Source organism: Periophthalmus magnuspinnatus, chromosome 16 (genome assembly GCF_009829125.3).
Source record: "Periophthalmus magnuspinnatus isolate fPerMag1 chromosome 16, fPerMag1.2.pri, whole genome shotgun sequence".
Lineage (NCBI taxonomy): Eukaryota > Metazoa > Chordata > Actinopteri > Gobiiformes > Gobiidae > Periophthalmus > Periophthalmus magnuspinnatus.
Genome location: NC_047141.1, coordinates 5,621,040 through 5,644,324, shown reverse-complemented (window position 1 = coordinate 5,644,324; position 23,285 = coordinate 5,621,040). Strand labels below are relative to the sequence as shown.

Genomic DNA, 23,285 nt, shown 5'->3' with positions numbered 1-23,285 from the left:
ACAACTACCTTTGACCTTTTGCTCAGTGGAAATCTGCAATTCCAGGGCTGAAATTATCCAAATGATTCTAGTGAAGGTGTATGGAGTTTAAAAACACAGTAGAGCACTTCCTGTATTACCACATGATGACATCACAAGGTGGAACGGAGTGTTTTCTGTTTGAGAAGAAATCTGCAGGGGTTGTGTGTTAAACATGTGTGAATGAAACAAAACACAACTCCAGGTCTGTTTGTGACGAGGAAACATTGTAACAGAGATCAGAAAATAGCGTGATACGAGCCCTTTACAGTAATTTATGATCACAGTAGGAAACGTTGTCCTCAGCGCTCGACCCATTCTTCAACGCTGCTGGGGAAACCCGTCAGGAGGAGCAGCATCTTGAGCTCATCCTGGAGGTAGAGCGGCAACTAACCATTATTTCAGTAGTCGACTAGTCAATCGATTATTCATATTGTACTTCGCAACTTTGTAAATACGTTAAAGAAGGTGTATTATGCAACATTGATTAACATTTTTAGATTTCCACCTTGTTATAACACCGTTCCCTCATTAAAAACACGCCTGGAGATGTTTCAGATGTCATCCATGCATGTTTGAGTAATCTAGAGATCTCCCCTGGCCCCTATGTTAATGTTGATACGTAGTTGTCGGCGATTATAGCGTTTTCAAAAGAGTAAAAGGTAACAAGGTGATAAAAATATGTTATGTGTTCGCAGTTAATACCCCACAGAAGTAAAATACCTCCACTAGATTAGTCAATTCATCGAAATTGAGAAAGTGCCCAGACAAAACGCACCCAACACGGGAAGAAACGTACATAAACTTTACAAATTCCGCAAAGCTTTTCACCAAACTTTAGCCAGTTCTAGTTGTGAGAAAATCATGTTTCCAGTTCACAAATGCACAAATCATCAGTTTTTCTGCTAAACCAGTCAGTGTCTTTTGTATATCTTGGACGTCTCCGTGTTTGTTTGGGCACTTCGCTTTACTTCCGCTCAAACCGCTCTGCCGCTCCGTGACTAGTCAGACGGGCCAGGCTAACGAACTAGCGCGACTGTCGCAAATCCCGTAACAAACTGGGATTGACACGTGTTGGCACAGTGGCACAGGTCTGCTTCCAGCGTCTTATTGTGCGGCGGTGCTCACGTGTGCCGCTGCAGAGTGAGAGTAGCTGGGGCTTATGTAACAGATGTGTATGGCAGTGACTCAACAGGCTGGAGGAGCAGGCAGCCGCGGTGAGCCCGGTCAGAGCGCTCGGTGAACAGCCAGGCGGTGGGAGGCGTGTGTAGCCGCCCACACCTCACTCCCCCATCAGCCTGGGATCTGCGCTGAGCTAACACCGCGACACCACGCTACTTCAAGCCCAGAGGAACAGTGACCATTTGGATCTAACCGAGCTAATTGTAGGAAGTATTAGTAGTAGTGATAGTAGTAGTTGTAGTAGTAGTAGACCCTCTGATTGTCTGTTATAATGTTGTTTCCTCATCACAAACAGACCTGGAGCTGGTTTTTTTTGTCTAATCGCACACATTTAACACACAAACCCTGCATAGTTAAGCTCACTTCTTCTCTCATACAGTAAACAATCTGTTCCACCTTGTGATGTCATCATGTGGTAATACAGGAAGTGCTCCGCAGTGTTTTTAAACTCCACACAGTTTCACCAGAATCATTTGGATAATTTCAGCCCTAGAATTGCCAATCTCCACTGAACAAAAAGGTAAAAGGAGCTGTTGAAACTGAACTGAACTTGAAAACTACCACTTCATGACATCACAAGGTGGAACAGAGCATTTTGACTAACGTTAAAGCAATAAAGTGTAAACATGTGTGAATGAAACACAACTCCAGGTATGTTTTTGAGGAGGTAACAGTGTTTTAACATGATTTAAAGCTCACAAGAGTCAATTTTGCGTAATATAGGACCTTTAACAGCAGTTTCAGGAGTATTATGTGCCCAGACTGAGAGATAAGTTGACTATAGGGTGTCATCATGGATCTATAATAAGAACTGAATAAGACACGCCCCCTTTGTCCCAGTGTGAGATCGATTACTGGCAGCTCCAGGTACTGCAGCTTCCGGGAGCAAAAATAATTCTCCCATAGAGCACATTTTTGCATTTTTGGGGGGGAATTAGCCTAGCCTCGCTCCGGTCTAGCAGCTATCACTCTGATCGGTCGGAGCTGATGTGGTGCACCTTTCTGTCGTCACACGGGTGGGCGGTACTTGACCAGTATTCAGGAGGCAATTTTTTTTGCCTTTCACACTAGTGAGCGCAACACGACGGCATCTCTCCGCTTCCAGATCTTATTATACTTTAAAAAAAAATGCTTTCAAAATAAAAACAGCGTTCTTACTGTGAGCGAGATTGCCTCTCCCTGTTTGTGGTGCTTGTTGTCTCCATGGAGATAAAAAAGTTTAGCGCCATACTGTGGAACATTCAAGATAAAGCTAAATGGAGATGTGCAGACCTGGCTTAGAACTGAAGGGCCTCTACCCTGATTATTTCCCCATATATTTCAGCAAATTGTGCACGGTTAGCATGCCGGTTGTTGTTAGCTTTACCGTGAAAGCAAAACTCCACCAAAACTGGCGTCTGAGAGTTGCGAAAAGCGCTTGTGAATAATTACGATAGTCGGAATGCGTAAGGAAGGATAAGTGAGGAATAGCTTTGGACCACTGCAAACGGTTTAAAATGAACTAGTTTCGTTTTTCACGTTTTTAAGACGGTAAAACTCAGGTGCAGCATCTTTAAAAATGAGAAAAATATCCGAAAAGAGGGATGATAACGTCTACTATCCGCAGAAGAACCAGGTTATTATTTCACTTCATTTTACATTCCAAGATGACAAAGCCAAGATTGAAATTGTGAAATAATGGTTCTGGGGAAAATGACACTGAATTTTCACACGTTTGAGATGGATAGAAAAGAGGTTGTGACATTTGCAGGAGCGATGTCACATGTTTGTTGTAATTGAAGCAAAAGCTAACAAAATCCCACTCAGTAGAATTACAGGCACGGCGGGAAAACCGGGTAACTGGCCTTTTCCGGTTTAAAGAGGGGTCTTTTAACACTATGGGGTATTAACTGCTACCACATATGTCACCGTGTTACCTTTTATTGTTTTGAAAATGCTAAATTCGCCAAAAACAGCTTATTAACACTCCCGTTTCAGAGTGCAAACGCATTACAATCAGCGTGCATCCCGTTATGAAACTACTGCACATCGCATCAGGTTTGTGAAGCTGTAGTGTATTATTCTGTATCACGTTTTTGTATATTTATGGAGAATTGTCGTGTGTAGACTTGTGGGTGGAAAATTGGACAAATCTTACAGCGAACCGTAAAGAGTGTTGGGACAGGGGAGACCGCTAAAGTACTCAAACGTGCATTGATGACATATAAAGCCTCGTGTTTTTGATGAGGAAACAACATTATAACATGGTAGAAAGTTCCAAAATTTTGCAAAATAGAACCTCTTTAAACTGATTTTTCAAAGCACTTGTAAACTCGGGAACTATGATTACGGTGTTTCATGAATCGTGAATCAAAGATCCCAATAACACATCTGGAGAACCCGGTACGTTCTCGCTGCATGTAACAGTGCAGTCTGGTTTAGATTAGGCACAGACTAGGAGAGGCGTTCAACTGCATGAGGTAAGAAACAACCAGGAAAATATTAGACATGTGTTTGGGCATTAACTCGCTTGTTTTAGATGAACAGCGATGTCAAACTACTGCCTCTTCACCACAGATTAGCGCACTGTTTTATTGTTTTGGTGCGCTACGTTAAATTGAAATAATGTATTTATTTTTGCTATTTGTGCTAAATTATTAGATGCCCCTGAATGTCTCATGGCCCCATTCACACCTTTTTCTTTGACCTGCTATAGACGGGGAGTGGTCTGACTAGTTTTGGGGCGAAGACGATTTGAAGTAGATTATTTATGGATTTCTCTGTACATATAAACACAGTGATGGTTTATGTGTTAGCCTGGCAGTGCCCTCATTTGGGTTAAGGTCTGCTTTTTGTCTTGGCCAATCCCTGTGTGAAAATGACTGTGCCTCCCTCTCCTGCTGCTCCTTCTTTCACCTCGAACCCTTGCTGTGTTGTCTTGTCAAATGTTTGTGCCATCATGGAGGAGGAGCTCTGCTGGAATAGACTGGTCCTGTACACTCAGACACATCGCTGACCTCTGCCACTGGCAGAGCACATACACTGCTGAACACGCAGTAATCATCCTATGGGAGACTCTTTTGCCAGGCATAGCACATTTGATATTGTTTTTCTGTTGTACAGAGATGCTTCACTATATGCTTAAAGGAAATATTATGCAAAATGGACATTGTAGAGCTTTTAACCAGGTTATAATTGTTTACCTTCTCGTTTACCCTCAGAAGTCATAGTGTATGTTGGTCTTTATTCTCCTCATAGACTGTATAAAAAAGTGGACTAAGTGAGTGTGACGTCATGTTCGGCTGTGCTCGGCTACAGTCGAATGAAGCTCATCGAGGCTAGGGGCGAATTACATATTTGGAATAACGACCGCGAATATCACAGCAACCAAAGAGCCAATCCAGAGTGAGGCTGTTGAAAGTAACTGTCAATCAAACCTGTTGCTAATGCTAGCGGGAGAGATGTCAGAGAAAAAGGCACCTGATTTGTCTGTTATTAATGTTCATATCTTGATTTATGGACAAAATTTCCCCCAAAAAACCCCCATCAGGATCATGTTGAGTGGGTTAATATGAACATTTTAGGACCAAAATGAAGCGCCTGACAGCTGCAGTTACAGAGACAACTGTACCGACTGTTTTTTAATAGAAAGTGAATTAAAGCCAGACTCGATAGAGCTGGAAGCGCGTCCATGCTACCAGGTTAGCTATGTCCATTTATAAATACAGGCTATGATTCTCCTGCAGTCAAGACGTCATTGCTCCGATCTATACACGCTTTCACCGGTCACTGGTACACCCACTGGTCTGAACTTTCTTCATTCTCCAATTTTTCTTTTCTTAATCAATGGCCAAAATGGTTACGTTGCATAGCCATTTTGGCCCAAATGAAAAAAGATGTGCGTCCCGCTAACGTGATCTGCAGAGCATGGTCCTGCAGAGCGCCTCTTTGTTTTGTTGACATTTATGGGGATGTCAGCTCCCATTGGGCACTGCAGTTTTCAAACCCAGAAGTGAGCGCACTTGTTTCTTTTATTAAATCATTTTAGATCAATAGTACAATTTAAAATGTTCAAATTCAAAACATAATGATTCATGAGTGTTATATATTTAGTGTAGTATTTAATCCCTGCTGTATCAAACTAAACAAAGGCCCGTTATAACCGACCTCAGGGTTGACACCATCGACAACAACTTTGTACAGCAGAGTTCAGAGTGATAAACATCACAGGTGTGACTCCATTCTGCTGGTTTAAAGTCCCTAGTGCTGCTGGGGCACTATCAGGGGCAGGTCAGGACCTATCAGACTGATTTGGTCAGAACAGACTAACTCTGCATGATTTCAACCAAAGCACATTTACAATAGAAAGGTACTTATATAATGGAAGGTATTGTGCGACTCCACAGTAGTGTGATGGAGGACTGATATCTGGTGTTCAGTTGGTGTTGGTGTTTTGTAGAGTGGATTGTCACCATCGAAACTACTAATGTTTCCACAAGAAATGAATGTATGCATGAATGGATGAGTGGCTCCTTGATGTAAAACGCTTTGAATGACTTGAAAGTAGAAAAAGACTTTATAACCTTAATAATTTACACACAGTGGTGTGTGTGATAGCACTCACAGTTATGGACCACTGGTGTAACAGCACTGACACATATGGACCACTGGTGTAACAGTTACTGGTCAATGGTCTAACAACATGGACATGGTCATAGTCACGGACCAGTGGTGTTGTAGAACTTGCAGTTATGGCCTGGCGAGTTATCCGAGATAAACCAGCTTTGAGGCTAAAGTTTCGGTTGGACATTCTGAGTGATAAGTATTTGATGCTGTTGTACGCAGCACAGAGGCATAGGACCGCTGGAGCTGATGGCAGTGTTTCTTCGGAAGCTCCACTGAGTAAAGCATCTAGTGATAGCTCTGTCTATAAATAGGCTGCTCTTCCAGCGGAGTATTAAAACACCATGACACAGGACTGTGGTGAATGTGTGACAGAGCTGCTGCTCAGAGCAGGACCACGCACACTGAGGACAGAGCAGGTCCACACATGTCCTCGCAGCCCGGGACAAGACCAGTGTCCCCACAGCCTGGTTCAAGACCAGTGTCCCCACAGCCTGGTTCAAGACCAGTGTCCCCACAGCCCCTCACAGCCTGAGACAAGACCAGGGTCTTCACAGCCCAGGACAAAATAAACAAATAGATAAGTTCATGAACATAGGTAAGACAGACTTTTAAATATAAACTTTATCTTAAACAACAAACAAATGCTTTCCACTTCAGTGCCAAAAATAGTCAAATAGTTGTAAATAAGACCAAACTGCTCCAAACCACATGCCCCAAGCTCATTGGCAAAATAATTGGATCGCAGTTCAATTTTATTTTGATTTACTGCTCAGGTGCAAGCTATTGTCTGCTGTCAAGAGAACATCTGTCAGGTGCACACTGTGAGGTTCACACTCTCAGGTGCACACTGTGAGGTGCACATTGTCAGGAGCACACTGAGACACTGAAGAACAGCTCTGTGGTGCTCCCTGAAACTCTGTGAGATTTTACTGTGTAAATAAATAGAGCTGGACAAGACACTTTTTTTCACACCAGAAACGATGACCACAGTCATGTCACATGTGTGTGCACTTATTTATCTGACTTGCTGATGCTATGTTCTGATGGAGGTGTCCCTGTGTAACAGGATCTCATGTTTTGGTGCAGATGTCTGCACACAGCACATTTTGCCTAAATATTCCAAGCTGCATTTTTCTGTGTCCCGTCCTGGCAGCAGGTTGGCGGTGTGCTGTTGCCGTGGTGACGGTGTAGGAGTCTGTGGAAGCGCTCCATCATCTCAACAACTCACACACTTCATACACTTCATAGACAGCATCAAGTTGTGACACAGCCTAAGAGCCTACACTGTGAGAATCCTACACTGAGAGTGTCCTACTGTGTGACAGTGTCCTACACTGAGAGTGTCCTACTGTGTGACAGTGTCCTACAGAGAGTGTCCCACTGTGTGACAGTGTCCTACACTGAGTGTCCTACTGTGTGACAGTGTCCTACACTGAGTGTCCTACTGTGTGACAGTGTCCTACACTATGACTGTGTGAGTGTGCTACACTGTATGACACCTACTGTGTGAGAGTGTCCTATACTGTGAGTGTCCTACACTGTGAGTGTCCTACGCTGCTGTGTGTGAGTGTCCTACAGCAAAGTGCAGTTTGGGATAAATAGAGATATTTAATAGTTTAATGGTGCAATAGTTTAGGACATGTCTTTATTTGGCCAAGAATTGCTTTACTGTCAGAGCACTCCTGTCACAGTCTACAGCAGGTCAAAGAACACAATAGGAGTGTATGCGGGCTACGAGACGTTCAAGGGCATCTAGTAATTTAGCAATGCAGCTACAATTGCCGAAAAACAGGTATCATACATAAAACCACACTTTTGACAGACATAGAAAATAGAAGTCCCATTTCATTATAGTTTTTACTTTCACTTTAATATAGCAGACCAAAACAATGAGACAACATGTGCCAGTTCATGGTGGAGATGCTGTATTTTGTCATCACTGCTGATCTAAGACAAGTCAGTACACGTCTAAACACATAATATATAATACATAACTCTAATATTTTCCTGAGTGTTTCTTACCCTGTGCAGTTGAATGCCTCTCCTAGTCTGTGCCTTACGTGAATCGGACTGCACTGTTTCATGCAGCGGGTCTCCGAGTATGTATCAGCTTCTCCGGATGTGTTGCTAATAAGACTAGGAGAGTGTCCTACAGTCACTACGTTACATGCACGTCAGGTAAAACTGTATTTCTGGCCTAGTCTAATTTAAACAGATTTTTCTAAATGCATGCAAACCTGGGAACTACAAATGAGGTGTCGTGAACTGAATCTCAAACAGTGCAGTCCGATTATATTAGACATAGACCTGGAGAGGCATTCAACTGCAAGGGGTAAGAAACAGGCAGAAAAATATTAGACATGTGTTTAGACGTTTACTCACTTGTTTTAGATCAGCGGCAACGGTAAACTATGGCCTTTCCACAGAGGACTAGCACGTGTAGTTTTGTTTTGGCCTGCTATATTGAAGTGAAAATGAAACTTTCCAGTTCCATACTCGTGTAAAGAGAGAAAAGCATGAATGGGATGTTGCTCATTTATTTCTGTCAAAAGTGAGATTATATGTTAGATATGTTACGTGTAAGATAGTCATGTTTATTCGTAATTATAGCCGCAAAGTTTTAGTGCTGATGGTAACTGAACGCCTCATAGTCCCCATTCGCACCTATATGTAATGCAGTGAGACTGGCTCATGTCAGACGCTTTACGCGATGGAAATATCATATAAGTTACGCGAGTGTCGTGCATCGATAAACAGGAAACAGCTGACACAAATGTGCGCTACGAAGGCTCCTGATAATGTGTCATTTAAATCCATTTTGTATTTTTTCTTAAGTTTTCAGGCTATCTTAAAACTTTTTGAACAGTGTTTGATGATTTGTGCATTGCGTCACCACGGTAACTGCAGAACATTCCGCAATAAAGATGCATGTAGAACTCCTGGAGCGCGATGTCACGGCAAAGTATCAATATAGAAGGGCCTTAAAGATGTAATACTGGGAATACATTGTTCCTTCATCAAAAACACGCCTGGAGAAGTTTTAGCTGTCATTAATGTATGTTTGAGTAATCTAGAGATCTCCCCTGGCCCCTATGTTAATGCTGATACGTAGTTGTCGGCGATTATAGCGTTTTCAAAAGAGTAAACACGCCTGGAGAACTTTTAGCTGTCATTAATGCATGTCTGAGTATTTTAGCGATGTCTGCTGGGCTATAATCGAACCCTCTTTATGGTTACCTGTAAGATTTGTCCAATGCTCCGCCCCCGAATCTATGCCATCCATGCTGCCATGCGACAATTCTCCATAAATATACATACGATAGTACATCTGTATAGTACATATAGTTTCATTAGTGGAACGTGCACCGATTGTAATGCGACTTTTGACTCAGAGCGTCAAAAATGAAAGTGAAACTTACTAAAACATGTTAATACATTGTTGGGTAACCCTATTTGGGCAAATATAGCATTTTCAAAACAATTAAAAGGTAACATGTTGATCTAAATATGTTATGAATTAGCAGTTAACACCCCATGGAAGTAAAAACGTCCTCTTTAAGTGCTCTCTGATGTCAGTGTTCAAACCAGTGCCTTCAGATTTAACATGACCTCCTAATTGCAGAAAAAAAAGAAAAAAACAACTTTGTACAGATGGCTCCCTCTGAAACCTTTTATACCATTGACCCCTCCTGGACAAATGAGGGATTACACCGACTAGTGTTAGGAAAAATCACACTTTTTTACTTTCTTACTGCGCTCACTTGTCTACACTGCCTGACTTTTTCATCAAAACATTTCTCCTCCATAGAGTATATTGCAAAAGGAGCATTTTGTGAGAAAATAAGGCAGCTAAATGTCTAATTATAAAATATTGAGATGATCGTGAACCTGTATAGAAGAGTTTACAGCGTCAGAAACAGGAAGTGCTCCAATGTGTTTGACTTTCAATGAGATATTACACTTCTATGGGGTTTTACTTGTTAACACAAAACATTCCTATCACCATGTTACCTTTTATTGTTTTGAAAATGTTATATTCACTCAAAACAATGTATTTACCTGTTTTATAAGTGTCATTTTAGTTTTTGTCCCTGCTCTCCTTCCTCTCTGTACGCTACTGCACATCACGTCAGTTTTGTGAAGTTGTAGTGCACTGGTTTGTATCATGCTTTTGTATATTTGGGAGATGTAGGCTTCTGGGCGGAGCTTTGCACAGAATCTTACAGGTAAACATTGAGATGATTCGAATAGGGCCTGGGAGAGATCACAGAATGACTCAAACATGCATGGTTGACATCTGAAACCTCTTCAGGCTCTTTATAATGAGGGAACAATGTTATAACATGGTAGAGTTTTGCGTAATACCCTCTTTAAGATACCTTCACTACAAAACTTTGCACTGTTTGCATTATTGTGTCTCACTCCTCTTCCCACTGTTGCCAGCAGAGGGCATCAGACACCTAGCCCGAGTGTTTATGTGGAAAGAGAAAGGTCTAAATCTGTAAGTGCTTAGATTTTTTAACGAAAAGTCAAACCAAAAGGTAGCTTATTTTTAAAGGGCTCGTATTACTTTATTTTCTCATCTGTTATTACATGGCTTAAAGTTTAATTCTGCGTAAAATTTAGGGGTTTAAAGACTTTTAGGAGCTACTAGTTCTCGTCACATGACATAGACGACGGCGCGCTAGTTTTCCCCGTGCATTGGCTGTTCTTTGCTGCTCTGTGTGGAGGTGTACAGATTGGATGGAGGAGTGGGAGGGGGTGTGGGAGGGACCCTGGCTCCTGCTCCAGGTCCCACTGCGAGCGGCCAGGTGCGTTGTCCTGTGACCTGCTGCATCTCGGTGTGTGCGACCCCGGCGCTGTGGTCCCTATGTATATGATTATGACGAGTGATGGTGGGAGGGGGGGGGGGGGGACTGTAGTGATGATGGGGGGGGGGGGGGGGGTACATTCTTTTATGGAGCTCTGTTGCTATGGGAACTGGATGTGGGCTCCTATTCCCAAAAAAAAAAAAAAAAAAAAAAAGTGGCTCCTGCTTTAGCTTCCCCTCTGTTCAGGCGCTGCTCTTGTCTTCAGCCGAGCGTTCACACTTCCTCCTCCCCCCCGCCCACCGCCTTCTCCTACTCCTGCTGCTGTACCCCCCCCCCCCAACCACCTCCCTCCCGCACGGCGCTCTCTCTCTCTCTCTCTCTTCCGTCGTCATGGAGACAGGCGGGGGCGTGCGGGAGCGAGTGCGAGCGGTGTGGGTGTGCGGATGTGACGTTGGGGGGCCCTAACCTCCGCTTCCTGTGCCAGAAGGAAGGGAAGGGTGGGCCAGTTAAAGGGGGAGAGGACACGGGCTGAGGGGACAGGTTAAAGGGGGAGAGGGCACAGGCTGAGAGGACAGGTTAAAGGGGGACAGGACACGGGCTGAGGGGACAGGTGGCTAAGGGGACAGGTTAAAGGAGGAGAGGGCACGGGCTGAGGGGACAGGTTAAAGGGGGACAGGACACGGGCTGAGGGGACAGGTTAAAGGGGGACAGGACACGGGCTGAGAGGACAGGTTAAAGGGGGAGAGGGGACAGGTGGCTGAGAGGACAGGTTAAAGAGGGAGAGGGGACAGGTGGCTGAGGAGACAGGTTAAAGAGGGAGAGGGCACGGGCTGAGGGGACAGATTAAAGGGGGAGAGGGGACAGGTGGCTGAGGGGACAGGTTAAACGGGGACAGGACACGGGCTGAGAGGACAGGTTAAAGGGGGAGAGGGCACGGGCTGAGGGGACAGGTTAAAGGGGGAGAGGACACGGGCTGAGGGGACAGGTGGCTGAGAGGACAGGTTAAAGGGGGAGAGGGGACAGGTGGCTGAGGAGACAGGTTAAAGGGGGAGAGGGCACAGGCTGAGAGGACAGGTTAAAGGGGGACAGGACACGGGCTGAGGGGACAGGTGGCTAAGGGGACAGGTTAAAGGAGGAGAGGGCACGGGCTGAGGGGACAGGTTAAAGGGGGACAGGACACGGGCTGAGGGGACAGGTTAAAGGGGGACAGGACACGGGCTGAGAGGACAGGTTAAAGGGGGAGAGGGGACAGGTGGCTGAGAGGACAGGTTAAAGAGGGAGAGGGGACAGGTGGCTGAGGGGACAGGTTAAAGAGGGAGAGGGCACGGGCTGAGGGGACAGATTAAAGGGGGAGAGGGGACAGGTGGCTGAGGGGACAGGTTAAACGGGGACAGGACACGGGCTGAGAGGACAGGTTAAAGGGGGAGAGGGCACGGGCTGAGGGGACAGGTTAAAGGGGGAGAGGACACGGGCTGAGGGGACAGGTGGCTGAGAGGACAGGTTAAAGGGGGAGAGGGGACAGGTGGCTGAGGAGACAGGTTAAAGGGGGAGAGGACACGGGCTGAGAGGACAGGTTAAAGGGGGAGAGGGCACGGGCTGAGGGGACAGGTTAAAGGGGGAGAGGACACGGGCTGAGGGGACAGGTGGCTGAGAGGACAGGTTAAAGGGGGAGAGGGGACAGGTGGCTGAGGAGACAGGTTAAAGGGGGAGAGGACACGGGCTGAGGGGACAGGTTAAAGGGGGGGAGGGCACGGGCTGAGAAGACAGGTTAAAGGGGGACAGGACATGGGCTGAGAGGACAGGTTAAAGGGGGAGAGGGGACAGGTGGCTGAGGGGACAGGTTAAAGGGGGAGAGGACACGGGCTGAGGGGACAGGTTAAGGAAAATAATTAGCAAAATAATTAAGATAAGATTACATGTTCATACAAATGTATTCAAAGGCAGTTTTCAGTTTCTTAGCATAATAGGATATGATAAGAATAAAAATGTAAAGAGCTTCCCCTATTTGGAGAAATAAATAAATAAAAATTATGGTCCAGGGTGTGCCAAAAAAATTGAGATTGTGTCTTTTGGGCCATATTACACTTGGCTGAGGAGGACAGATTGAGGGGACAGGCCAGGCTGTACAGATTGAGGGTTTTTTATTATCATGTTTTAACATCGTTCCTTCATCAAAAAACATGCCTGCAGAGGTTTTAAATGCCATCCATGCATGTTTGAGTAATCAAGTGATCTCTCCTGGGCCCTATTCAAAGCTGTAAAATTCAGCTGTAAAATTCTGTCCAATGCCCCGTCCACAAGCCTAGATCACCCATGCTCCAATGACAATTCTCAATAAATATACAAAAACATGATACAAAACTGCACACACAGTTAACAGTTAATACCCCGTAGAAGCAAAATACCCTCTTTTTAAAAAAAACAAACAAACATCAGTAATACTTGTCAGTTAGTTTTTAATCATAAAAATGATTAAAACTGAAAGGACAGTGATGCCAAAGGGACAGTGGCACACAGAGTACCACACAGAGTACCCACTGTGTTGAGGGCCTTCTCGGGCCCCGGAGCCACTGGACGCTCGCTGCTATTCTTAGCTCTGTTTGAGAAGTCATCCATGTGTGTAAAAGTGCATTAAGCCTGTCAGTCTGTGTGACAGACTGACTCATACAACCAGGCACCCTATGGGCCCGACTGGGCTCTGACCAGCTGAAAGTGCTCACAGCAGAACAGCTGAAAGGCTTGAGAACAGCTGTAAGGTCTGAGATTAGCTTGAAGGTCCTTTAGTACACAAAATAGATTATTGTGAGCTTTAAGTCATGTTATAATGCTGTTACGTCATCAAAAACATCCCTGAAGTTGTGTTTTGTTTCATTCACACATGTTTGAGGAACTGTGCAGCATTAGTCTGTCTACATCTCCAAAGATCAAAATGCTCTGTTCCACCTTATGATGTCATGAAGTGTTTTCAAGTCAACAGCTACTTTTTGTTCATTAAAGGTAGTCAATTCCAGGGCTGAAATGATCCAAATGATTCTAATGAAGGTGTGTGTAGTTTAAAAACACAGTGGAGCTGTATTTTCACATGTCATCGCAGATTGTTTCAGGTTGCTAAGGCTCCTGCTTCATTTGACGTTGCTCTGTTTTCTCTTTGTGTGCAGATGCCAGGTGTGCCGCGCCCCCCTTCTACTACCACCATCATCACCGCTCCCACGTCCACTCTGTCCGCGCTCCATACGACCACTCCAGCCGCCCTTCCTTCGAAAGACCGACACACAACCGCCCCTCCTTTGACAGACCGCCTCACAGCCGCCCCTCCTTCGACCGACCGCCTCACAGCCGTCCCTCCTTTGACAGACCGCCTCACGCCCGCCCCTCTTTTGATAGACCACCGCACAGCCGCCCCTCCTTCGACAAAGCACCGCACAGCCGCCCCTCCTTCGACAAAGCACCGCACAGCCGCCCCTCCTTCGAAAAAGCCCCTCACAGCCACCCAGTGTACGAGCGCCCCTCCAGAGAACGGCCAGGCCACGAGCGCTGGAACCCCCGTGTACGCGTGAGCCCCGCAAACACCGTCTACATGTTGGACCAGGAGGAGGTAAGAAAACAGAGGGAACACATTTTGCAGCCTAAACCTTATGCAACTCCTACAACCATGACTCACAAGTATCACCATTGCCTTCAACCATCACCAACCATCATAAACAACCATCACCTACAACATCGCCTACAACCATCACCTACAACCATCACCTACAGCCCTCCCTTACAACCATCTCCTGCAACCATCACCTACAACCATCGTCTACAACATCACCTACAACCATCACCTGCAACCATCACCTACAACCATCACCTACAACCATTACATACAGCCATCATCTACAACTATCACCTACCTCCATCACCTGCAACCACCACCTACAACCATCACCTACAACCATTGCCTACAACCATTACATACAGCCATCATCTACAACTATCACCTACCTCCATCACCTGCAACCACCACCTACAACCATCACCTACAACCATTGCCTACAACCATCACCTACAACCATCACCTACAACCATCACCTACAACCATCGACTGCAACCATCGCCTGCACCCATCAAACCATCACCTATAACCATCGCTTAAACCATTGCCTACAACCAAACCTCTAATTTTTCACGAGTCTGAGCAAACACACAAACTCCCTGAGCGTCCCATGGACTGTGAGCGACATCAGACGTGCACACTGTGGTCCTGCTGCATCACATCCATCCAAGTTAAATGGTTTATTAAATTTACATTTCTGTTATAAGACTTTTAATTAAGTGCTTTAGCCACTCAAATGACAAAAATCTTGCTCATGACCTGTGTAGTATGAAGTATAAATATTTTATACTTTATTTAACTATGGCAAAACATGAACTTCCAACCAAACCAAGACAACTGTAAACTCCAATGTTGAAAACAAACTTAACATTTTTATTATAAAGCTCTGACTTGTATTATGAGTATAATCATTGTGTGAAGCTTTTGCTGTGACTGAGTGAGATTGTCCTACTGTGTCTGGGAGACAGTCCGTTAACTCTTTTTCAGTAAATGACACGATCATTTGATTTTTACATCTCATAAACTAGTGACAGTATCAATGACCAACACACACTGAGAGGAATCTGTATCTGCACAGCTACTCTATTACTGTACATTTATACTGCACATAATATCAAAACACAATATATAATGTGCATTTGTACATAAAATATAGTCAAAATATTTACAAATCACACACTGCAAACAGTGAACAAACACACACTGGAAAACTAAGAACACACTGTACATGATTGTACAGTGTGACGGTCACTCTGTGACAGTGGCTCAGTGGTTTTGAGCCGAAGGTTGGAGGATCGAGTCCCGATCACTTCGCCCAAGTGGTGTGTTGTGCGATGTGTGTCAGGCTTTTATGTGCTTTAGCTCAATGTGGTGCGTGAGCGTGAGTGAGAGGTGGCGTGCGCGTGCATGTGGCGCATATAGTTTTGGTTCAACCCGCGAAGAAGCGAGATGTGTGTGAGTCTAGAGTGGTCCTGGGGACAAGACGGTGCAACTGATGTGTATTAACGGTGCAGCAGAGCTAATAAAGCAGCCAACTCTTGAGCAGTAGACTGGAGTGGTCTTTCAACTCGCACCACACTCCAAACAACAAGGTAAAGAACTGGGGGTTAAACCCCGAAGGACGAGCGACCCTTCGGCCCTGGAGAGGACGGCTCTCCCCTGTGTCTCCCGACCACGGTCAGGGGACGCGAAGCAGGAAAGGTTTAACAGGTGTGTGCGTGATGATTGGTTGTGGTCGGGGGGGGGGGGGCGCAGTTTGGCATTAGCTAACGCTAATGATTACGCATGATATATTTGACTCACAATTAAGTCAATACCAGAATAAACCACACTTACCGATCAGGAACAGCATCCAGTCCATCAGCACATAAGGTCCTCTGCTCCTGAGTCCATCATGAGATCTTCACTCGGTTCCACGAACCGCTCCGGGTCCGAGATGCCTCTAGTTTAACTTGTACAAACATCCACAGTGTCCTCGGTCGCGTACTTCCTTTGTTTTGTCCGTTTCGTCATGTTTAAAACGCAAAACTGCTACAAAACGGTGCGTAACAGTGCGCCCGAGGGCGGGCCGTCGGAACGTTAAGGGGTTAAACACTTAGCATCATTAGCATCATTAGCATCATTAGCGAGTCTTCACTCCACATCGGCCACATCGGCTAAACCTCTGGGAGCGGGACATGAGGAGCCTCAATGACGTGGATAAGCTGCGCAAATACGTCTGTGAATCACATAATTGTCTGGAGCAGCTCGTCCCCGGCCACACTCACTGACTCACACTGAAAAATAGCGCAGAATGAATTGTTGTGTGTTTATTTTATTTTCAATTCCGGTTCGATTTTTTTTGTGCGCAGCACAGATTTTCTGTGCGCGGAGACCGTGTCAGCAGTGCGCAATTGCGCACGCGCGCAGCTTAAAGGGAACAGTGCCCTTCAACCATCACCTAAACCATCATCTACGACCATCACCTACAACCATTGCCTAAACCACTGCCTACAACATCACCTACAACCATTGCCTGCAACCGTCACCTACCACCATCATCTACGACCATCACCTACAACCATCGCCTGCAACCATCACCTACAACCATCGCCTAAACCACTGCCTACAACCATCGCCTGCAACCATCGCCTACAACCATCACCTACAGCCATCACCACCCATCACCTACAGCCATCACCACCCATCACCTACAGCCATCACCACCCATCACCTACAACCATCACCTACAACAATTGCCTACAACCATCTCCACTCATCACCTACAACCATCATCTTTGACTATCACTACCCTTCACTTACAATAACTTACACCCATCAATACCTCTATCACCCACAACCTTCACCACCATCACTTACAACCATCACCGACGACTGTCACCACCCATCACCTACAACCTTTGCCTACAGCCATCAACACCTCTGTGACCCATAACATCACCTACAATCTTCACCACCTCTGTCACCTACAACCTTCACCACCCATCACCTACAACCATCACCCACGACTGTCACCATCACTTACAGCCATCACCTACATCCATCAGCTTCAACTATCCCCTACATCCATCACCATGATCATCAGAGCTAGTAGACAAGCTTTGGCCCTTGTTTATCACATGGTTGTTAGATGCTAGTGATGGAGTTACCTCTAACATTCAGGTTTTTCTGTCAGTATATAGACAGGCCTCGTGTGAAAGTTCAGAACCTTCAAAATTCACTCACTGAGCTGCACTAGCACTGTATCATAACTGGCCGCAGGTGCTGGGGTTTAGTTAGTGACCATTCAGATCAAAGAGAGGCATTTTAGGTTTAAACCATCTATATTTCAGCTTTGAAACTCACAACTCATGTGAGGCTCATTCTGCTTTCTGAATGGATAATCGTCTTGAAAACCAAAACACTAAATTATAACATAAAAAACTTGTACATCATGTCCAATGTTTTTGTAACTAAGAATAAATCAGCATTAAAATTGTATGAGATATATTTAATTTGAACATGTTTATCAGAGGACAGTTAGGTCACATTTAAATTCAATAGCTTACCTATGGTTATGGCATGGTGGACTATCTAGCACTAACCCTGAGCTGTTGCCTGAGCTCAACTCCACTTCATGTGCGTGTACATTTCCAATCCAGCAGAGGACAGTGTTCTCAAGCTTTTCAATGGAGCAGAGTAGCTGAGGTCTTGTGAGTGGAACACTGGCCCTTTTCCAAACCTTCTTTTCCTATGCACTAATCCTCATTTTGCACGTTCCTGAGAAGGAGCCGCTACATTAAGTGCTTTTCCAAACGGATGAGCAGCGATGAGAAGTGGCTTATCAGCTCCTTCACACCGAGTCAGCATCGGATCTGACTTCACAGGTGTGTGTAACAGCAGAGAGGAGTCAGACGTAGAAGATGTCTATGGAGATACATAACACATATGTAACATAGTGCCATTTGGACTTTGTAAATGAAAGAAAAATAGTTGTGAAATATATCTTTATTGTGCAGGAAAACACCTTACTTTTATAAATAATAAGTTTGCCCCATGTTACAAACTGAAGTCCCCCTGTGGTTAAAATAATGAATTTAATATGGAACTTTGATATTGGTGACTGTGGGCTGTACTTTCAGGGTAAAGAGGTGTGTCTCTTACGCACGAGTGAGAGGAGCACGTTCCAAAGCTACAGCTCTAAAGAAAGAACCTCCACTCACCTGTGAAGGACACTCACCAAGAGTTTAGTGGAAGAGGGGATCAAAAAGAAGGAGGAACTAGGTTGGAAAAGGGCGTAACACGCTGTCAGTGAGGGCATGTGGGGGGCATGAAGTGGATGTGTGGGGGGGCGTGTGTGTGTGTGGGGGGGGGGGACCGGTGGAGGGCATGTGGAGAGTATGTGGGATGTGTGTGAGGGGCAGGTGGACGGGACGTGTAGTTGGTTTGTGGTGGGTATGTGGGAGGCGTGTGGTGGACGTGTGTGGGGCGTGTGTGGGTGTATGTGGGGGCCGTGTGATGGGCGTGTGGGGGGGGGTGTGGAGCGTGTGTGGGGCGTGTGTGGGGGTCTTGGTGGGGGGGCATGTAGGGGAGTGAGCTCATGCGGAGCAGAGTGGTCTGTGCCTGTCTGTCCTGGGGCGATGAGTGGCACTCTGTACCTGATCTTAGACCTGTGGTGCCTGGTTAAACATCCGGCTAATTAGAGAATAGCCATGTCTAATTGAACCAATCAGAATGTAAAATGAGGCGTCACCATGGCGACAGACAGCGCATACATATTCAAGCCTGTCACTCACCTCGCAGTCTCCTGTTCAGGCCGCTCTCCCTCTCTCTCCCTCTTTTCTTAGAGCTCTGGCATTACACTTTTAGTGTTAATCATTATTCATCATCAGTTTATTCAAGTCAAATTTCTGCCTTTTTATCTAACTGTACTGTAGTTTTAGAATAAACCACAAAAACTGAAAAAAAAACCATAAGTAAATAATTTCATATTGTCAACATAAAGCTTCTGTCACTTTTAGTCACATGTTCCACAGTATAGCATTATACTTGCAGGTATTTTCATTTAATTGCATCCCCACAGATCTGGCATCTCTGCTCATCTACATGGAGATATATAAGCTTAAAGCCATACTTTGGAACATCCCAGGCAAAGCTGTAACATCCCCATGGAGACAATCTACATAGTGCATCTTTAACCCTTCATTATTTCTGGGTTATTTCCAAGTTTAATGGCTGTGGTTGGAGACTCTTTCCCTGCAAAGCTGCACCGACTCCTCCAGCTCAGTGTTTGTGGACTTGTATTTGTGAATAACCCTGAGCTTCATCTCAGCTCAGAGTAATCGATAATGCAGGACGTGAATGCTCATAACTACAGTGTGTGAAGTGTTTATATCTCTGTTGTACTTAAGTGAAATGCAGCACAGTGTAGAGTGTATGTGTTATCAGGACAGTCCCATAGAGATGTGATGGACCCTGACCATGTCCTGTCCCTCAGGTTCACCCGCTCCTGATGCGGGAGCGGCGCTCGGAGACGCACAGGAACAAGCTGCTGCGCAGGACCGTGAGCGTTCCAGTGGAGGGACGCCCCCACCCCGAGATGGGTGAGTCTCCTGTGGGCTCGGCCTGAGCATGTGCTTCTCCACTATTAACATTTTAGTCTAAAGGTCACACTTAAAACACATAGAGCTGTTAGAAGATATAAGACACTGAACCACTGTCACTGCACAGGGCTCATTTATGTGTTAGCTTTGTGGTACACGTATTACCCATGTGCTAGTATACTCCTGTCACGTGTGACATTTACTTTTAGCACAGCATCAGTATTACTGCACAAACGCCCTACAGTAGAGTTTATTTACTCATGTTTTTAAAGGGACATATTATACAAAACTACTTTTATGAGCTTGTAACCTTGTTACTATGGTGTCCCCTCATCATAAATGTACTTCAAGTTGTATTTTAATTCTTGCATGTTTTAGTAATCCTCTGTTAAACTGCAGTTGAGGTTCTTGTGCTCAAAACATTTCTGATTTCATCTACCCCCTTCCCTCTTATCTATATTTACTTGCAATTATTAAAAAAAAATCTGACTGTGGGTCATTCTGCTCGTTGCTCCTGTCCTGATTCCGTCTCTATCCTGATTCTGCTTCTGTCATCCTACTCCTGTCCTGATTTCTCCCCTACCCTGATCCTACTCCTGTCCTGATCCTACTCCTGTCTTGATCCTACTCCTGTCCTGATCCTACTCCTCTCCTGATTCTGCTCCTACCCTGATCCTACTCCTGTCCTGATCCTACTCCTGTCCTGATCCTACTCCTCTCCTGATTCTGCTCCTGTCCTTATTGGGAGTGTTCTGAGCTGATGTGAATGTGCTGATTATGTAACTCCACAGACCTCTGACTGACGAGTCCGTGGGCCGCTGTGATATAACTGTCTACGCAGCTTTTCACTGTCAAAAGTCTAAAGACAATATGAGCCGTGCTAAGACAACATAGAGCCGTATAATGCAACATAGAGCCGTATAAGACAACATAGAGCCGTATAAGACAACATAGAGCCGTATAAGACAACATAGAGCCGTATAAGACAACATAGAGCCGTATAAGACAACATAGAGCCGTATAAGACAACATAGAGCCGTATAAGACAACATAGAGCCGTATAAGACAACATAGGGCTGTATAAGACAACAGACAGCCGTATAAAATAAAATAGGGCTGTATAAGACAAAATAAAGCTACATAAGACAATATAGAGCTGTGTAAGACGATATAGAGGCAGATAAGACAGCATAGAGTTGTATAAGACCAGATCAAACCTATTTAAAGCCCCTATATTACGCAGTGTTGACTCATGACACTTTTATCCCCATCATGATGCTGTTTTTCCTCAAAATCATACCTGGATTTGTGTATTTTCATTCACACATGTTTGAGTAATCCTGCATTTGTGGGCAAAAATGTTCCACCTTATGATGTCATCAAGTAACAGCTATTTTTATCCTCACTGCAAAATGATTTACTCTTCAGTACTCCAGAATAACCTTAAGTCGTTGATTTATTTTTGAATATGTGTGCTTTACCTTTGTTCAGTCTCAGCTGATGCACTGAGGAGTGGAGCCGTTTAAATGAGGCTAAAACAATAGCTGTAGCTTGAAAGTTCAAATCTAGGGCTGAAAATGATCAAAAATTATTCTGGTGATGACCCGTGGCATGTCCAAGCTCTGTCATTGTGTCCTTAGGCAAGACACTTCCACCACTTTGGTTAGTATGACTGTGTTGTGTGTGTGTGGTTGGTTGTCTTTTTATTTGTCTGTTTATGCTCTATTAGCTTTTCATTCATAAATTTTGATTTAATAAAGCTGGTGGTGAGGATTTCACTGTTTGTGTTTGGTGTCAGTGATGTGGAATCACTAAAATTGTAACACTAAAATAAAACATTTTAGTGTTACAATTTATACCAGTTTATTTATACTTTGCTTGTACCAAATCTGTCCTGAAACTGGCGACTGTGTGGAGTCTCTGTCCTTCATGCAAGTGTGAAACAAATAATTATTGACTTGTATGAGACTTAAAGCTTCAGTGCGCAACATTTTCTCGCAAATGAATATATTTCCCCCAGAAAGTGTATTGCAAATGTCGACATGACCAAATCAGGCCGTTAGCCCGACACACTATCTTCTGTCATTAGAACTTTTTAGATAAGAGCCATGTGAGTTACTTTGGGATGAGAGACGATTTTCTGTGCACTGGTGTCCACCCTGATTTACCTTTCCATCTGAAATAGCTGCTCTACATGTGAGTAAGAGCAATGTGAGAGAGAAGAACAAGATTTAAATCAGACCTGTTCTGCAAAATGGACTTCAGAGCTTTCAACCATGTTATAGTTGTTTCCATTCTCATTTACTCACCGGTGTTGTATTTGGAGTGATTCATGTTTGAACAATCTTTAATCGCTTTTTTTTTAAGACGCCTTTTTGCCAATCAACCGCCGTTATCATCGCCACCGGTACAGGGCGACTGCTCTGTACTTCTTTCTACAATTTTATTTTATTAACCGTGTTAGGTGTAGGGTTTGGCAGTGTTGCGTAGTCATTTTGGTACAAATGAAAAAAGATCCACTATTCGCTAGTGTGATGTGCAGTTATCCACAGGAGGAAGTCTCGGGACATTAGCAGACTTGTGTCTTTTATTAAGTCCTTTTATGTCGTTTTCACACTGCCACTCGTCAGGACGATATAAAAGAGAGCAGTGCTTAGCCTGGTGTGAACCCAGTAGTCGCATTTTGGATCACAGTAAACGGCTGGTCCAAGAGTGCTTCAAACAGGAGGTCTCGGAGAGGCTCCACTCACCCTCTGGAGCGGGGTGAGTGCAGTGTGAACACAGCCGAACTTGGGCCAACCTGAGCGGTCCACTGTGACAGAAAAAGTGCCTGGAATTGGGCAAAAAAATGTTTGGTATATTTCTCTGACGAGGCAATTTTGAAACAACTTAATATCAGTCTTCAGAAGGAGACTAGTCCCCTCCTGCCTCTGTCTGCGCAGGTGAGCCTGGGTCTGTCTGTGTGTCGTTCCAAAAGCATTTTCTCCTCCACCATCACGTCTCCTCAGCGTACAGTCCAGAGGTGAGGTGAAAGAAAAGACCACCACTGAGCGTGTGTGTATTCTCGGGGCTCTGTCCTCTTGAAGCTCGTTGTCATAGGAATAAGTTCTTTGATCAGCTGATGGACTCTCATGTGGCTCATGATGTTTGGGGTGAATGATGCGCAGTTTGTGTGAACGAGGCCGACCCAAAAGTGAAGTAAACAGAACTAAGTCTAGTTTGCACTGGGGTCGGTCCATGGAGCCACTGACATGTGTGAAAATCACCTTAGATGAATATTTATATTTATCCAAATTATAACATAATGATTCACGTGTTTCAGAGATTATAACTATATACGTAGCAGACACAAGTGCAATTTGGCTTCTTAAAATACATACTTCAATCAGGTACTCCGCAACTTTAACTTCTCATACCCCAGCTCCTCCTCGTCCTTCTCATTCTTACATCTGATCACTATTTCTGTCATTATGCTGAGGACAAAACAGC

The 23,285-nt window shown here is 44.7% G+C and overlaps 1 protein-coding gene across 1 annotated transcript in view; it reads left to right on the top strand.

The window, feature by feature from the left end:
- syngap1b (synaptic Ras GTPase activating protein 1b) overlaps nucleotides 1-23,285 on the top strand; it is a 73,394-nt gene that overhangs the window by 4,312 nt on the left and 45,797 nt on the right. The window contains exons 2-3 of the mRNA XM_033980704.2: nucleotides 13,775-14,211; nucleotides 19,691-19,796. Coding sequence (XP_033836595.1) covers nucleotides 13,775-14,211; nucleotides 19,691-19,796 — 543 coding nt within the window. The remainder of the gene's footprint in view (nucleotides 1-13,774; nucleotides 14,212-19,690; nucleotides 19,797-23,285) is intronic.